At 38.9% G+C, this 16048-nt stretch overlaps 1 protein-coding gene across 7 annotated transcripts in view; it reads left to right on the top strand.

The window, feature by feature from the left end:
• Window positions 1-12166, top strand: part of OSBPL8 (oxysterol binding protein like 8) — a 171619-nt gene extending 159453 nt beyond the window's left edge. For 5 of the 7 annotated variants that reach the window (XM_069975413.1, XM_069975405.1, XM_069975422.1 and 2 more), the window contains 7 exons: window positions 2637-2726; window positions 3387-3523; window positions 4844-5029; window positions 6621-6774; window positions 8463-8568; window positions 10327-10432; window positions 11644-12166. In XM_069975413.1, the coding sequence (XP_069831514.1) occupies window positions 2637-2726; window positions 3387-3523; window positions 4844-5029; window positions 6621-6774; window positions 8463-8568; window positions 10327-10432; window positions 11644-11779 (915 nt within the window). In that variant the 3' untranslated portion in view covers window positions 11780-12166. The remainder of the gene's footprint in view (window positions 1-2636; window positions 2727-3386; window positions 3524-4843; window positions 5030-6620; window positions 6775-8462; window positions 8569-10326; window positions 10433-11643) is intronic. The other 2 variants (XM_069975431.1, XM_069975460.1) reach the window with 1 other exon arrangement.
• Window positions 12167-16048: the final 3882 nt, after the last annotated feature.

Genomic DNA, 16048 nt, shown 5'->3' with positions numbered 1-16048 from the left:
CTTGTTATAAATGATGGACCCATACACACTGTAACAAAGAGCTGTTAAATTAACTCGTGTTGGGAGTTTTCTAGTTTATAATGGATCTATTTTAAAAAATAGGAAACTATACTTTTTTTAAGTGTAGATACATTCAAAATACTGCGTACATATCATTATTATTTCATTTACATAGACCCCCATCTCTGCACAGTGAAATACTGCACCTGAACAGCAATGGACACCTTTGATTGATAAAAATATTGGATAAAAATTGGATTGGACTTATTTTAGTTTGGTCTTTATTAAAAATTTTTGCTCAGTTTCTCTTCTGCAGCCTGCATGGTCTCACATTCATTACAAGCTACTTTGAACTATTCAGGGTGAAAACCAACAGAAACCTGATGGCCTACAGTACCTAATGGCTTAGTGTACAGTCTCTTTTTATTAAATTTATTTTGGTTTACGAACAAAATAGAAGTAGAATTAACAGTACAAATCTAGATATAGAACAGAATTCCATCATATACACTATACAGAAATTCCAAAACGTAATCCTCACCCACTCACAGCTTCTCATATTTTAGCTACACCATAACACACTGCTATTTCTTGTTGTCCATAACCTACACAAAGTACATGAGCTATATAGTAGTCTATCCCACTACTTATTGTAGTCTCATTAACAGTGAGATTAGAAATGACATCTAGTGAGGACTCCAAAAACCCAGTATCTTAACATATTTATTCCATTCATTACTCTTCTTGTACAGTTGGAGCGTGGACTTCTATGCTCATTTATTACCAGCTGAAGGTCAAATTAAGGTTTTACTGTGAATGGGACAGAGCACACTGCTATATATGTGAAAACGTACAGGCGAGAAATAGAGCAAAATTTTTCAATAAAGATCCATGGGAAAAGATCTTGATAATGTTTACTATATAGTTTAATATGACATCTAGTATTCAGTAAGCAACATGGTTATGATGTAAGTTATGAGCCTGGTCACATTACAAAACAAATAACATGATACATTCATGGCCTATACCACACATTGTGGGGAGATGGGGACAGTCAGATTTGGAACACAAGCGTCTATGAGCAGTAAAGACCGTGGGCACAGAGTTTTGGTGTACACCACTTTAAAAGAAAACGGTCACCCCAAAATCAAACACAAAACACTGTCAGGCTTACTTAGCCCATACATCAACATGGCACCTTGGTTATGGATGTCTGTTTCTTTATTTGTAATAAAAATGCTTCTGCCTAAGTTGATGATGATTCCCAGATAGCTGTTCCATCAAAATAGGAGGAGGCAGAGGGGGCACTGTAAAGAGCGGGAAGCCGCACAGCTGTATGGGGTTCATCAGTGACTGACAGGCAAAAGCATTTTTATTAGAAATAAAGAAGCAACATGTATAACAGAGGTAATGTGTGGGCATATGGCTATGTAAGCCTGTCATTGGTTTATATCTGATTAGGGGGTGACAGTTTCTCAATGCAAAAAAGTTTGTATGTAGCTTGAGAAGGAGAACCCCTATAACAGCTACTGGTTGTCTTTTAGTCTGCGGTGGTAAATATATATATATATATATATATATATATATATATATATATATATATATATATATTAGACCTCTTTAGTACAGTCTCTTTGTTCTTTTTGGTGCATCCTTGAGCTAACGCTTTCAGTCACGGGACTAGGATAAGAATATTTGAAAACACGAAGTCCCGCAGCATCCAAGTGAAATAATCTTCAATGCTTTATTGCAAAATCAAGTGGACAAATACAATGTTTCGGCTACACAATGAGCCTTTGTCAAATACTTTGTCAAAGGCTCATTGTGTAGCCGAAACGTTGTATTTGTCCACTTGATTTTGCAACAAAGCATTGAAGATTATTTCACTTGGATGCTGCGGGACTTCGCGTTTTCAAGTCTTCTGGTCCACTTGGGGTTGTGGACCCTCCAGCGTGCATCCTTCACTCGCCTGCATTACTTGGGACCACTGGTGCTGTTGGATCCTCTTTATTTTGCTTTTGGGATAAGAATATGTCAATATTACCCAATGAGGATAGCTCTCCAAATTGGAGATTTCCTTTTACTGGGACTGTGGAATGGGACTGGGGCAATTGACAACACCCTACAGACTCTGATTTTACACTTTCTGTGCTTACTGCTCATAGGCCTCTTATACGTAGATAAAAAAAAATTCATATTGATAACTTGAGGACCCATGTCCACTGGTGCGAAACAGTAAGTAGAAAATAGGATATTTGTTACATATATTTCTACTAAACAAGTATGAGAAAATAAATAAACCGCATAGGAAAACAATGCTCATGTATAGTAGAAGTCACATCATTACTGATTCTTATGCAAACTTTGCTTAAAGACATCCACAGTACTTTAAGAAACAGGAGGAATATGATGCAGCAGTTAGCATCATATACAAAGTAACTGTGTGTGGCGTGTGCAAAACCAGCAATGTAAAGCTCTGTCAGTGCATGGCACAATGGATTGAGACTCGACTCACAAGCTATGAGAAAGCACTAAGCAGAACTGAGGCAAATGATTCAGATAACTAAGCTAGTGTTTCTATTCTGTGTTCAGTGCATAGGTTGTATGACATTGACTGCTGTTACTTTATCTTGCAGCCGTTTCTTGGAAATGATGATAGTGTTAATCAGATATCAGGAAAAATTAAACTGGGGAAGGAAGTCCTGGCCACTTTGGAAGGTCATTGGGTAAGTGCTGGAATAAGTAAGTTTATACCTGTCTTCTTAAGCAGGATGGTCTGAATCTGCTGTAGATGGCGCTTGTTAGTAGTTTCCAGTCGTACTGGAGGGTCTTTAGCAGTAATTTCCCACTACAAGGTCTGTATGCTCTAGGGGCCCTATTAGACACCCCTAAATTTGGTATAAGTGAGTGCCAATCTGCTAGATCGGCACTCGTTTACCGAGCCTATTAGTTAGCTCAATGATCATGCAGCATCATGATGATTGTGCTGCTTATACAGAAAACAATGTTTTGCTTGTTCCTGGTGTCCTTCTGGCCTTTCCCCACTCAATGCAGTCGCAACAGAAGCTTGTAACACGTCTCTGCAGTGACAGGCCACTCAGCCAATCACTGACCAAGATGGGGCAGAGCTGTGGCCAGTGATTGGCTGAGCAGTTACAGAAGGTTCAGGGGTAGCCGCTTTGAGCGGGGAAAATGCAGAGGGACATCAGGGGAGCCTAGGCAGGTGAGTGATAAGTGCAAGAATGTAAAGGAGTAAAACAAACAAAATAGTGCTTTCTTCCAGGCACAGCATCAGTCTTGTCCATAGGCTGTTCCTAGTATTGCAGATGACTGATTCACCTAATTATAACTTACATGCACTGCTTTATGTGTATGTTTTCTTGCAGGACAGTGAAGTCTTTATCCATGAAAAGAAGACAGATCTGTCTGAAACTTTCTGGAACCCAACACATGAGATTAGGCAGCGCAGACTGACCCGTTGTACGGTGCAGCGTGATGAGCAGGGAGAATTTGAATCTGAAAGGTAAGTAATCTTTCTGCATATAAGTCTTAGTGAATATGTATTCTGTGGGTCAGGACAATTACACTGATATCCAATTTATGTAACTTTTGCTTTACTTTACTACTTTAAAATTAATGTAACTTTTTCTCTTAAAAAATGAATGAATTTGATTAAAATTGTTCTATTTTGACTCGTATAGCTTTTTTATTGTTAGGTCTATGGGGCTGTATGAAGGGCTGACATTTAAAAAGATGACTTTTTGATCACTTTTTATTCCATTTTATTTGCAATGTGATGCAACCAAAAATATGTAATTCTGGACTTCTGCCTCAGGCAGCCTTAAAGGGGTACTCCAGCGGGTGGGGGGGCACTTTTTTGCTGGTACCGGAAAAGACGTCCACTCACCTCCCCGGTTCTATTGTTTACTTTCAACTGGAGGCCAGTACTTGGCCTCTGTAGCAGCCATAGTGCCATTGCTGATTAAAGGGGTACTCCAGCAGGGGGGCGCTTTTTTTGCTGGGAGCAGGGGGGGAGGTGGCTAAGGGAAAAGACGTCCACTCACCTCCCCGATACCAGCAGCGGGTCCCGCATCGCGGCGCTCCGGTTTTCGTCCGCTTCCTGATGTCTGACGCGGGCCTAAGACGATATGTCTCAGGTCCGCTCAGCCAGTCGGTGAAGGAAGCGGGATCTGAGAGGACTTGAAACGGATCCCGCCTCCTTCACTGACTGGCTGAGCGGACCTGAGACGTCACATCTCGGGCCCGCGTCAGACACCAGGAAGCGTCCGGGAACCGGGCACCGGAGCGCAGCGATGCGGGACCCGCCGCTGGAACCGGGGAGGTGAGTGGACGTCTTCCGCTGGAATACCCCTTTAATCAGCAATGGCACTATGGCTGCTACAGAGGCCAAGTACTGGCCTCCAGTTGAAAGTAAACGATAGTTCTAGTTGATAGTAACCAATGGTCACTCTGCAGTTTTGTTTTTGAGGTGACTATCAGCACTAGACATACAGGAGGCAGGTCAGTGAGCCATTTAGATGCTATGATCACTATTGATCATTAAAATGGTTATGAGACTGACATTAGCATGATTGCTGATGTCAGTCACTAGTGGTAAGTGCCAGCTGCTTACAGCAGTCATACCACCCAAATGCTCATGGCACATACATGTACGCCATTCTGTGTTAAGGGGTTAAAGTAAAATTTTACTCTTTGTTATATTGTGAGTAAAGGGTGGTGTTATTAGTTAACTTTTTTTTCTTACTGTCCCCACTTTGTTGCAAACACAGTAAAAATTGTCCTTGTAGTTCTACTTGCTTATCACTGCCCTATTCTATGTCAGGCTCTGGCAGCATGTTACAAGGGCGATCAATAACAAAGATCAGACAGAAGCAACTCAGGAGAAGTTTGTTTTAGAAGAAGCTCAAAGAAAAGCTGCCAAAGAAAGAAAGGCAAAGGGAGAGGAGTGGACGTGCAATCTCTTTGAACAGGATCCAGTCTCTGGGGAATGGCATTACAAATATGCAGAGTAAGTGCCCATTTCTTTCTATGTGTTTTATGTTTGACAAAAACCTATTTATAGTGTTAGATCACTGACTTTTGTGAAAAATGTGGTACATTTTCCGACTCATGTGAGAAGATAGTTGCATAATGGCACATCTTTTCCCATAGACACAGAGCGGAGAGAGGATTGCGCAGTAGTCTCCACGCTTATTCCTATAATCAGTTAGGGCATAAACACTCTGACTAATGACATGTCTCTCTGACATACAAAAACAGAAAAATGCTACAGCAACCTGCAAGTGTCAGGACTTACCACATATACTTTCTCCAGTGTACACACAATAAAAACCTGTTCTAAGATTTGTTGTTTTTTGCAGTTTTTTTGTTTTTTGTCTTTTTTAATAAAAATTAGCTTCTTGGCAAACTAATTGATCAACATTATATACACAGTGTATATATATATATATATATATATGTGTATAATATATGTGTGTGTGTGTGTGTGTGTGTGTGTGTGTGTGTGTGTGTGTGTGTGAGAACATTTTTTTTTTTTACCATGTGCATCCTGGAGAGAGTATAGGAGCCCTGGCACTTGCAGCATTTTTCAGTTTTGTCTGTGTGTTATCCACAGCAGCGTGCAACCTGGACAGTGTGAACAAGTGTTAGTGGTGTGCTGACTATTCATTTCCTTTTTTGTCTCTGACATGTCAAAGTTTATTTTCATGACAGGTAAATGGCGACTGAAAGACTGTTTTGGCATCTTGCATATCTTTGTTTACTACTTGGATGTAGTTGTGGTCATTTTTGAGAAATCTGCCTTAACACATGATATGTTTAGGTGACAATCCAGACAGACTACAAGCCAAATTGCTAGTACTGCTTCACAAGTTCTGTGGAGTCCAATTTTAACATATCTATGTAGACGAATTTACTGCAAAGAAAACCCATGCAAAAGAGCAGCCAAGTGTCTGCTTTGTATTGCTAAAACCAACAAGTGCACTGACTCTGTTCTCCATAACCCCTGCAAAGGTTAATACCTTCCTGAAAGGGGCACATATACATTATGTCAGTAAAGCCTTTCCCTACAGCAGGTGGGGACACTGCAGGCGCTAGCTCCACAGTGCATACTCCTGTCAATTAACTACAGGGGAAGTAGTTAAGGGGGTTTACAGATGAAGAGTCAGAAAAAAGACTTGCTAGTTGTAGGAATATACGACAGACATTTTGTCTCCTCATGTACATGTGACATGGAAGATAACAATACGGATATATAAAAATAAAAACATTTGTTATACAACTTTATAAACACAAATGTGTGTGGAACTGCAAGGCGGCTGCTGTAGAGCTGTGCCTGTTCTGCTTTTCTGTTAGCACAGGTGCCCTACTGTCTCAGTAGACAGAGTAGTCCACTCCAATTTAGTAGTCACAGAAAGGCCTGCTGTGGCCATCCTCACTTCTTTACCACCCACTATGTGCACTTTGTACAGAGGTAATTTTTCGCTTTGCCAAAATGACCAGTTTTCATATCCATGTTGGTAATAGTAGTCATATTATTACTAGTGGTTCTGCTTTAAAATGATTGTTTTTTATGTTTTCTTTTTTTGTTTCTTTTATAGTACCCGACCATGGGACCCCCTTAACGACCTGGTTCAGTTTGAGAAAGATGGTGCCGTCCAGACAAAAGTCAGGCATAGGACTCCAATGGTACGTTCGGGGAGTGTAATTAGTCTCAATAACCAAGGGGCAAAGCGGGACAAATGCAATTATCAGGTAGGTTTGGAGACAAAATAATGGCTTTCCGCTTGTCTCTGTCCTGTCAAGATCCAGGACGCATGTGTATAATGGAAGCTTAAAAGTACTAACCTCTGGCTGTAAGGCTGAGTAATCTGATTGTGTCACTGTTCGTTTCTCTGGTATGTAGCACTGCAGGGAGGGAATCTTATGCCATCTCATCTACATTACACTCATACATGTAGGTTTTAAGCCACAGCGCAAAGCAAGAAGAGCCATATAGAAGCAGTTGGCCTCAAAATTCAAATACTCATAATAACTTTATATAACAATACATAGGAAATACCATTATTACCTTTTTCTATCCTAAAAAAATCTACTAACAGTCTAAGCTGCATGATTGTATTTCATGATCTGTTCTTCACAAAAAAAAAAAACATTTTTGATACATATGAAGCTATATACATATTGGGATGCATTTGCCACATTCAGCAAGGTATATGTAATATAATATGGTGAACATTCATGTGATGGGTAAGGCCCACCAGAATGGTACATTGGATTGGAGGATGCCCTCCTTTTCTGTTGTTCATAAACCTTAATAGATTATATCACCACGGGTTATGTTTATGAGACGCCCCTTTATTCATTTCAAACAAATATTTTTTTTCCTATGGAATCAATTTTGGTTACCAAATTAGTTTTGTAGATAGTGTTGGTATTAATCTTCATTTGTGGACTTGCTGAATTTTCTCGAAAATGCATGGATGTTGGCAATGGCTCTTAAAAGGGAAACTGTCATCAGTGTCAGGCTTCCTGATCCACAAGTTATTGGGGCATCGCCCTGTGTCTTCTGCCTAACTTACCAGTCGTGATTGATCCTACCCTATAACGCAACTGAAAGAGATCTTATTATCTAAAGCTGGTTGGCAGGAGAGACTGGGAGAGATGGACTGTCCCAATGACCCACAGTTTGGGCAATATGAAAGTGATGACAGGCTCCCCTCAAGTCCCATATTTTTTTTTTATAATGGTGGATGGTTGTTGTAAGTTTTTGTGGCATGACCAGGTCTTACACGGTCCAATCAATACTGTAAACAAGGGCTGATCTGCTAGATTAGTGCTTGTTTACTGAGCCTATTACACAGCTCTTCTATCGTGTAGCAAGGGCTGCACGGACATTGTTAGCGATGTCCATGCAACCCTTGCATTTAGTGTAAAATAATAGTTTATAAATACCTGTCCACACCCTGCCCGGTGCCTCTGCTCAGTTCCTGGCATCTTCCTGGCTTCTACCAGGTCCCGCAGCCGCCGCTGGAAGAACTGCCGAGCCGGCCTCAGATATGACTGGCCACATAGCGAATGATTTAACGTGAGACTGGGCAAAAGTCAGTAACATACCAGGGAGCGGGTAGAGGCAACGGGGAGCGGGATCAGTGTGTGTGAACTTTATTATTTTCTTCTCAAAGTCGTCAGCTGTCGAACGCATATTGCTATTACACATAGCGATAAGTGGTGGGCGGCCAATGATTTTAGGTCAGGACCTAAAGAGGTCATTGTTGTCATCAGCTGATCATTGTCTTTATTACATGGAGAGATAATCTGCTGAATCAGCATCTCTCTTTGTAATAGGGCCCTTAGTCTTTAGCCCTGTTGTAGTTTTTAAGGTTGTACATTTTAAATATTACTCATTTGTATTTTTACATGTACGGTTCTGTGTGTTACAGGTTTGTGTTCCAAAACTGCAGCATAAGTCAGGTGGCCAGCAGAAGAAAGGAGAAAGTGGATGCTCCTCCCCTGAGCTGGATAATCAGGACTCTTCTGGCAGTGAAGGTGAGTGCTTAAGTATTGAGATAAGGATAAAGCGAGTGTGAATATTGACATGTGAATCTTATTAGTGCTTGTCTCAGAATTTATTTTTTAGTTTTAAGTTCATGTGTTGGATTAGTATATTGTGAATTACCCCACTCTGAATCCCGCCACTACTGCCGCCTTTGTGCAGCCAGGGACTGCGGCTATTAGATCAGTGTAGTTGTATCAGAAGGGGACTTCTAAGTGTAAAAAAAAGTGTCTTTATTAATAAAAAAAATCCCCTCCCCTAATAAAAATTTGAATACCCCCTTTCCCATTTTATATATAAAAACAAATAAAAAGTAAACATACAGTGGTACCTCGGTTCTCAAACTGCTCTGAACTCAAACAGAATTTCAATGAAAGTTTGCTTTGGTTCACAAACACTTTTTAGGCCCCCAGTCTTGAAGTACAGTGTTCTCGGTATTTGAACGAAAATTTACCTGGAAGTAACATTCAGAATTCAAACTTTGCTTGGTAACTGAAAGTTTTTGCAAGTGTGGATGGTGGGTTGTTAGTTTAGCACTGGTGAGGCTTCACATACAGTAATGTATATGGCTGCTGGAGTGCATATACAGTACAGTAGTAGTACAGTCAGTGCACCACCATCTCCCATACTTTACAGTAAAGGATGAGTGAGGAGTTAGTGACTACTGTACTATAATTGCTGGTTTTGTTGAATTTTTGTTTAAAATGTCCTGTACAGTATAGTGCTGTTCTGTACTTTGCTGTAGTGATTACACTAAGCACTTATCAATGTAAAATATGGGCACTGTAGGTAATTATTGGTGGGTGCTGGAACCAATTAAACACATTTACATTATTTCCTATGGAAAAACACTCCTCGTTTCTCTGACTGCTCTGTTGTTAAACTGCCTTCCTGAACCAATTAAGTTTGAGAACCAAAGTACCACTGTATTTAGTATCGCCGCATGTGTGTTTGCCTGAACTATTAAATTATCACATTCATGATCATGCATGGTAAACGGCATAAGCGCAAACAATTTCAAAGTGCAAAATTGTGCGTTTTTGGTCGCATCAAAGGCAGAAACATTTTAATAAAAAGCGATCAAAAAGTTGCATATATGCAAGCAAGGTACAGATAGAAAGAACACATCATGGCGCAAAAAATGACACCTCACACAACCCCATAGACCAAAGGATAAAACCATTATTAGCATGGTCATAGAGCAATTTTAAGGAACATTTAGTTTTTTGTTTTTTTTTTAAAGGTTTTGATTTTTTAAAAAGCCGTAGAATAAAATAAAAGTTATACAAGTTATTATTAAGTCTGTCATTGCAAAATACAATTAGTGGCTCAAAAAAAGGGCTCAAGTAGGTCTGTAGGTGAAAAAATGCAAGCGCTATGGCCTTTTAAACATGAGGAGGATAAAACAACAGCACAAAAGTGAAAATTGGCTCTGTCTTTAAAGGGTTGAGGGTCCTATTACACTTACCAATCTTCATCCGTCCACAGCAGCAAACACAGCACAATTAATTGAGTGGCCGGGCCACATGTATAATTTAGGCAGCTATTTAAAAACTATTTTACACTGAGAGATGTGTGGCTGGTAAACAATCATTTTTAGCTGACACTTTTACATGTGCTGCAAAAATACACTTACAAATTAGTATTCTGTTGTTAGTCCTATTCAATTAAAGGGGAAATCTGGGCAAAACAATTTTAAGTAATGTTATTGCCCAACAAAAGATGTTGATGTGTTGTCATTGCTCTTCTAGCTCACGTATTAGCTCACAGTACTAGAAGCAGAAAGAAGGGGACAGATCATGGAGAACTACAAAGTGCCATAGAATCTATCAAGAAAACTCAAGAAGAAATAAACAGGTAATCATATCATCTTGCACATTACATACTGGGTGTCAGACAATAGATTTATATTCTTTAGTGTAGAGGAAATGGCTGCAGGCTTCTAAGAACAGCAGGGAACCTTCCTAATCTAGACGACCTCTGTTATAATACTGCCCAACCTCACACTGCATTTATACACAATAAATGTTTCTGGGCTTGGCATACATGTCAGTAATACTTCTATACACAATAAAGTTTGCACCTGAGACAAAATAATCCTCAGTTGTTAAGGTTGTCCAGGAAAAAATTACTTTTCCCATATCCACAGGATAGGTCGCAGGGAGTCTGACCTCTATACCCCCCGCCGATCTCTGTATCGGGCCCCACCGACTCTGTTAAGCATAGAGCCGCAGGTCCGTGGCTCTATTTATTCCTATGGAGAGATGGAAAGAGCTGGAAGAGTGCTGCACTCTGCTCTTTTCATCGGCTCCATAGGAATGAATAGAGCCATGGGTTGCATGCCAGACCCGCGGCTCTATTCATAACGGAGATTGGCTGGGGGTACAGAGGTCGGAACCCTTGTGGCGACCTACTGTTCCCCTGTCCTGTGGATAGGGAAAAAGTAATTTTTTCCTGGAGAACCTCTTTTATGGACAGTTCCTCTTACTATAGATATTGATATACGTTTATTTTCCTGGGTCATTTTTTATAGATTTTCACTCAATATCGCTTTGTCTTATGTATTTCCTAGCTATTGTCTGTCCACAGGTTGTGTGTGGGATTGTAGCTTGACTATATCAATCTCCATAGAGCAAAGCTACAGCACACAGTAAACAGACACATGTGTATATGTGTGGTCCTGTTCTTAGAATATAGCTTTTTTTATGTTTTTTATTTTACTCCTTTTCCAGCTTAACCCCTTAAGGGTGCAGCGAGTTTTTGTTTTCAAGACTCAGACCTATTTTTTTTTAAACCTGTCTGTCTTCTTAATTTATGTGGCAATAACTTTGTGACGCTTCAACACAACCAAGTGATTCTGTCATTGTGTTTGTGACACATTGTAAATTATATAAGTGGTAAATTTTGGTCGGTACATTCAGGGATTATTTGTGGAATAATTCCAAATGGTAACACAGAACACATTCAGGGCTATTGTGTTGTCATTGTATCATATTTTTTTTGCACATGTACATGCTCTCTCCAAATGTACTTTATTATAACTTCCATTTTAATATTCTGTCTTGTAGAAACATCATCGCCCTTCGTAATCGTGTAACTACAAATGCCTCAAACACAGAGAGTAGTTTTCTTCAGCAAAGGGACTATTGTATTATAATATTCCTAATTTTGCTTCAGATTGCCATTAACTATTTGTTCAAGTAAAAGAAAATGACTCACATAAAAGTACGTGGAGTCTGGAACTGTTGCTGTTGGATTGGGACCACTTTTTGCCTCGCTGGCATTTTTCAGTGCTTTTCATCCCCACCATGATGGAGGTCAGATGATTTGGACTCTTCAGTGCAATATTCTTCTTCTTTTTAAAATGGTGGCCCTCAACTCTAAAGTCTTGTTCAGCTTGACACCTTCTCCACTTATCGGGTAGAACAAGTATGGAAGTGCCCGCACTATCTACCAAGTTGTCTTATGTATTCACTGTTGGAATAATTTCGGTTACACAGCACACTGTTCAGAAATGTTGATGTTACAGATGTGTGTAAGCACATGTTTTAAGTATGTTGCTGGCTGTCAAAATAGCTTGAATGTTCTCATTTCAGAATGTTCTCATTTCATTCTCAGCCTAGAAAAGAAAGGTCTTGTCAATTCGAGTACATGGCAAATATCACTTTTTGACCAAACATGTTGATAACAGAACCTTTTCACCAGAGTGTGCCATAAACCTTTTCTCTAACCATACCATTTACGAAGATTTGTTTACGCTGTACAGCAAAATCATCAGGAAAAAAATATTTATATATAGGCCCAAATTTTTATATGTAGTCCCAAGAGAGGCAATAACGCTGATCAGAGTTAACAGGACATTGATAAAGTTAAATGTTTTCATCAGGTAAAGCTGTGATGGGACAATTTACTGTATATTTTGGCTAGCTTGCTACATAAAAAACTATTTAAAATGTAGTTCCACCTATACATTGGTTATGCAGTTTATTTAGTAATATATCCTCATTTCCTACTTTTCAGTTAATTATTTCTCTTAGCATCAGTTTCCAGCAGCATTTAACAAAATAGACAACCTCTGCTAGTGGATCTTAGTATAACATTGTTTTTGTTACATGTGTATGTATATCTTTTTTCCGAATACCTACTTTTTGTATTGCGTCAGTATGGTAACCTTTATCACTTTACATCTAATTCACAACAGTACAGATTGAAATGCTGTGGACACCTTTGAAAATAATTTTTATTTCTTCTTTGTACTATTAAAATTTCCACTTATTTCTTTTTTTTTTTACAGCCTTTACAGTTCACTGTGTGAGCGAACTCTGCTTCCTCTCAGCATACACATCATTTTCCTTTGCAAACCACCCATCTAAAGCTATTGAAAGCAACTCTTCAAAGTTTCTTTCCATTATTTCCATACAGTGAGCTGGTGGTGTCTTTTCGTTCTTTAAGCAACAGCTAAATGGTAGAAATTTTTAATGAGGATCATTAGGTTGTTGCCTCATTTCAAATTCAGGAAACAAATAATAATAATAATTATAACAATAATAATAATAATAAAAATCAGTGCAAAGGTGTCCATAGCAGGGAGTGTTCAGGTTTTTAATTGCATTCTTTTTTTTTTTATATAAAGTCAGGAATAGAAAAGAGAAGTTTTAGTCTTTGCTTTACAAGTGTCTTCCTTGTATGATCTGTTCTTTGTTTTATATTATGTATTTGCAATTAAAAACCCGAACATGTCAACACACTATAACATCTTGTTGCTAAAATCCATGTAGCAATTGTTTTTATACACTCTAGAGAAATGCAATACAAAAAATAGGAGAAACTTAAGCAAAACCTGGGCGGTACTACATTTCAAATAAGTTTACTATATAGTGAATGTTAATGAAAAGTGGAGCAACACTAAAAGGGGATGTCTGGTAGGGGCTTTTTAGCTGTGTGCCTCACTACACTCACCTTTCATGCGGTACTGTACCCACTTTGCGGCCACCTTCAGGTTCTGGGGTAGTAACATTTTAGACACACTCAGACAGCAGATGAGAAATACTGAAAGTGCTGACTGGCTGGGCGAGCCTGCAACATCACTACCCAAGAAAGTGTCTGCACAGCAGGGATGGAGATGGGAAGGGGCATATAGCTAAAAATCCTGTGCCCGGACAACCTTTTAAAAGGGTTGTTTTTATTACATGTCTGTGTGCTACTCTGATATTTAACATCATTTTGTTACTTATATAGGACCAATATAGTTCTAGCCTCTGTAAGTTATCACAAATAACAGTAATTATTCAATTAGCTTAGTATGGGACAAAAACCAGACCAACCAAAAGAAAAAACAAAACCCCCAAGAATCTGGTTGCTTACTATGCAACAATATTGCTTTCTCCTTATAGTTTTATAGGCCCCAAATGTTCTCAAATTAGTTTTTTTTCACATTTTTTTTATAAAATTTTGATTGGAAGGTTTGACAAATCAGCTGTTCACTGAAACATATATAGCCACGCAGATCACAGTCAAAATATATATATTAAAATATGTGGTAGTGATGCACATACTGTGTCACATGCTCCTTTATTGCCTGGTACCTTGATTTAAAGTGATGCTGTAACAACTTTACAACTTTACTTTAATTTAATCAGTTAATAGTGTCAACTTGGCGGGGCCTCGCAGCAGGTGGGCCCCATCTCCTGGCTGGGTAGAGTGCCCAACTGTCCTAAAGCCACTCTAGTTGACAATGTCCACCGATGAATGAAAGCGACTTTAGAACAGAAAGAAGACACAGAAAAGTGTTATACAGGTATAAATGTGCACAAAGAATTAAAAGGGCTTAGTAGTATTATGTTGATCCAATTATGGATGGCATAGGAGCACTGAATTAATGGTTGCGGGGAGTATCATACTTTAGATACTTAAATGACTTAATTTCTGTTAAAAACAAACAAACTTTGTCCTTGATTTGTGTGTGTAAAATAGAACTGGTGTAAACTGGGCTGTGATTAGTTGCAATGGGAAGTCTTCAGCCCTTGTGATAAAAGCTCAGCTGTGATTGGCTGTTGTGAGCCTATGTCCCATATACAGTTCTCCCCATCAGACTGCAATACTAGGCCACAGGGAGACAGTATGCAGATGGGAAGCGTCATAGTGCTGTACACTAGACTACAGCAGAAGATGATGATAAACTGTAAGATGAGTTGCAGGAAATGTATCACTTTTTTTTTTTTTTTTTTACTAATTAAAATCAGACAGTAACTTATTTTCTTTTTTTAAACTGTTTATACTTTCTGATAGTTTGTTTTCCTATTTTCTGTCTGTGATTATAGGGGGCGATCATTTTAAATGAGCTGCTGGTTAAGATAAAACCTTTAGAGATATCCTTTACAGCAGCCACATGGACCATATGAAACAATAGTCTGGAGCTGATTCATTGACTGTGGGGGCTTGTTCTGGGCATGCTTTGTGGCCTGTGCAGATGTTAGTGTGCAATGAGGGGAGGAGGTAGTCTGCGACCATCACCCTTGGTGAATGGTGGATTTTGTATTACCTATATTTAGACGTCACCTTTTTTTTATAATTCTGCAAGTAATGATAATGAGGAGAAGACTAAGAAGTGATCTGTACAAAATGGGACTTTTCAGCTTATTACATGGCCTAGTGGCCAAAATGAAAACTGCAAGGTTTGGAACTAATCTTAAAAACTTACAGTAGGTAATTGTCTTATGGCACATTCCATTTTAAATAATGAAATCTTCCCAATAGTAATTTATGGTGCATTCACACCTACAGGATCTGCAGCTGATTTTCTGCAGCAGATTTCATTTAAATAACTGAACACAGCATAAAATCTGCTGCAGATCCTGTAGGTGTGAACGCACCCTTAATCTCTGTGTAACTGCATGTTCAGTTGGAGGCTTGGTAACTTTTTGGATTGCCCTAAAATAATACATAAGAGGCTCCTTTTGTACATTGCATTGTTCATGTGTACTCTGGAAATGCTGGCATTTTCTCTTTTGTTCTGTTGTTCCAGATGGAGTAGTTGTATTTATGTTTAGAATTTGCATTTCAAGTTGACTGATTCACTTTTTTTAAACTTTTATAAAGAAGAATAATTGTTTTATGTGCATTTTAGGTCCTGACCAGTAAAGCACTAACCTGCCTACACCAAGTATAGGAGATGGCCATACTATTTACTTAACCATTAATTTATGCCTATTTTAGGCCCCGCTTACAGCATGTTCTTAATTTAGTCTATAGGGTTATATTAACTCAAGAGTTCTTGCTGATATTTCCTCATGCCACAAACAAAATGAAGCATTTAATAGCCTAGTAGACTACGCTATTCCATATACAGGATCAGGTAAAAATAATAAGTATCCGTTAAACAGATACCATAATAATCTATAAGTGATTGATGCCACTGTATGGCATCCGTCAAGCATCCAATAACTATATATACCATAAGCTTTTCCTGGTTGA

This window comes from Dendropsophus ebraccatus, chromosome 1 (genome assembly GCF_027789765.1).
Source record: "Dendropsophus ebraccatus isolate aDenEbr1 chromosome 1, aDenEbr1.pat, whole genome shotgun sequence".
NCBI lineage: Eukaryota > Metazoa > Chordata > Amphibia > Anura > Hylidae > Dendropsophus > Dendropsophus ebraccatus.
This window is presented reverse-complemented; position numbering and strand designations above follow the sequence as displayed.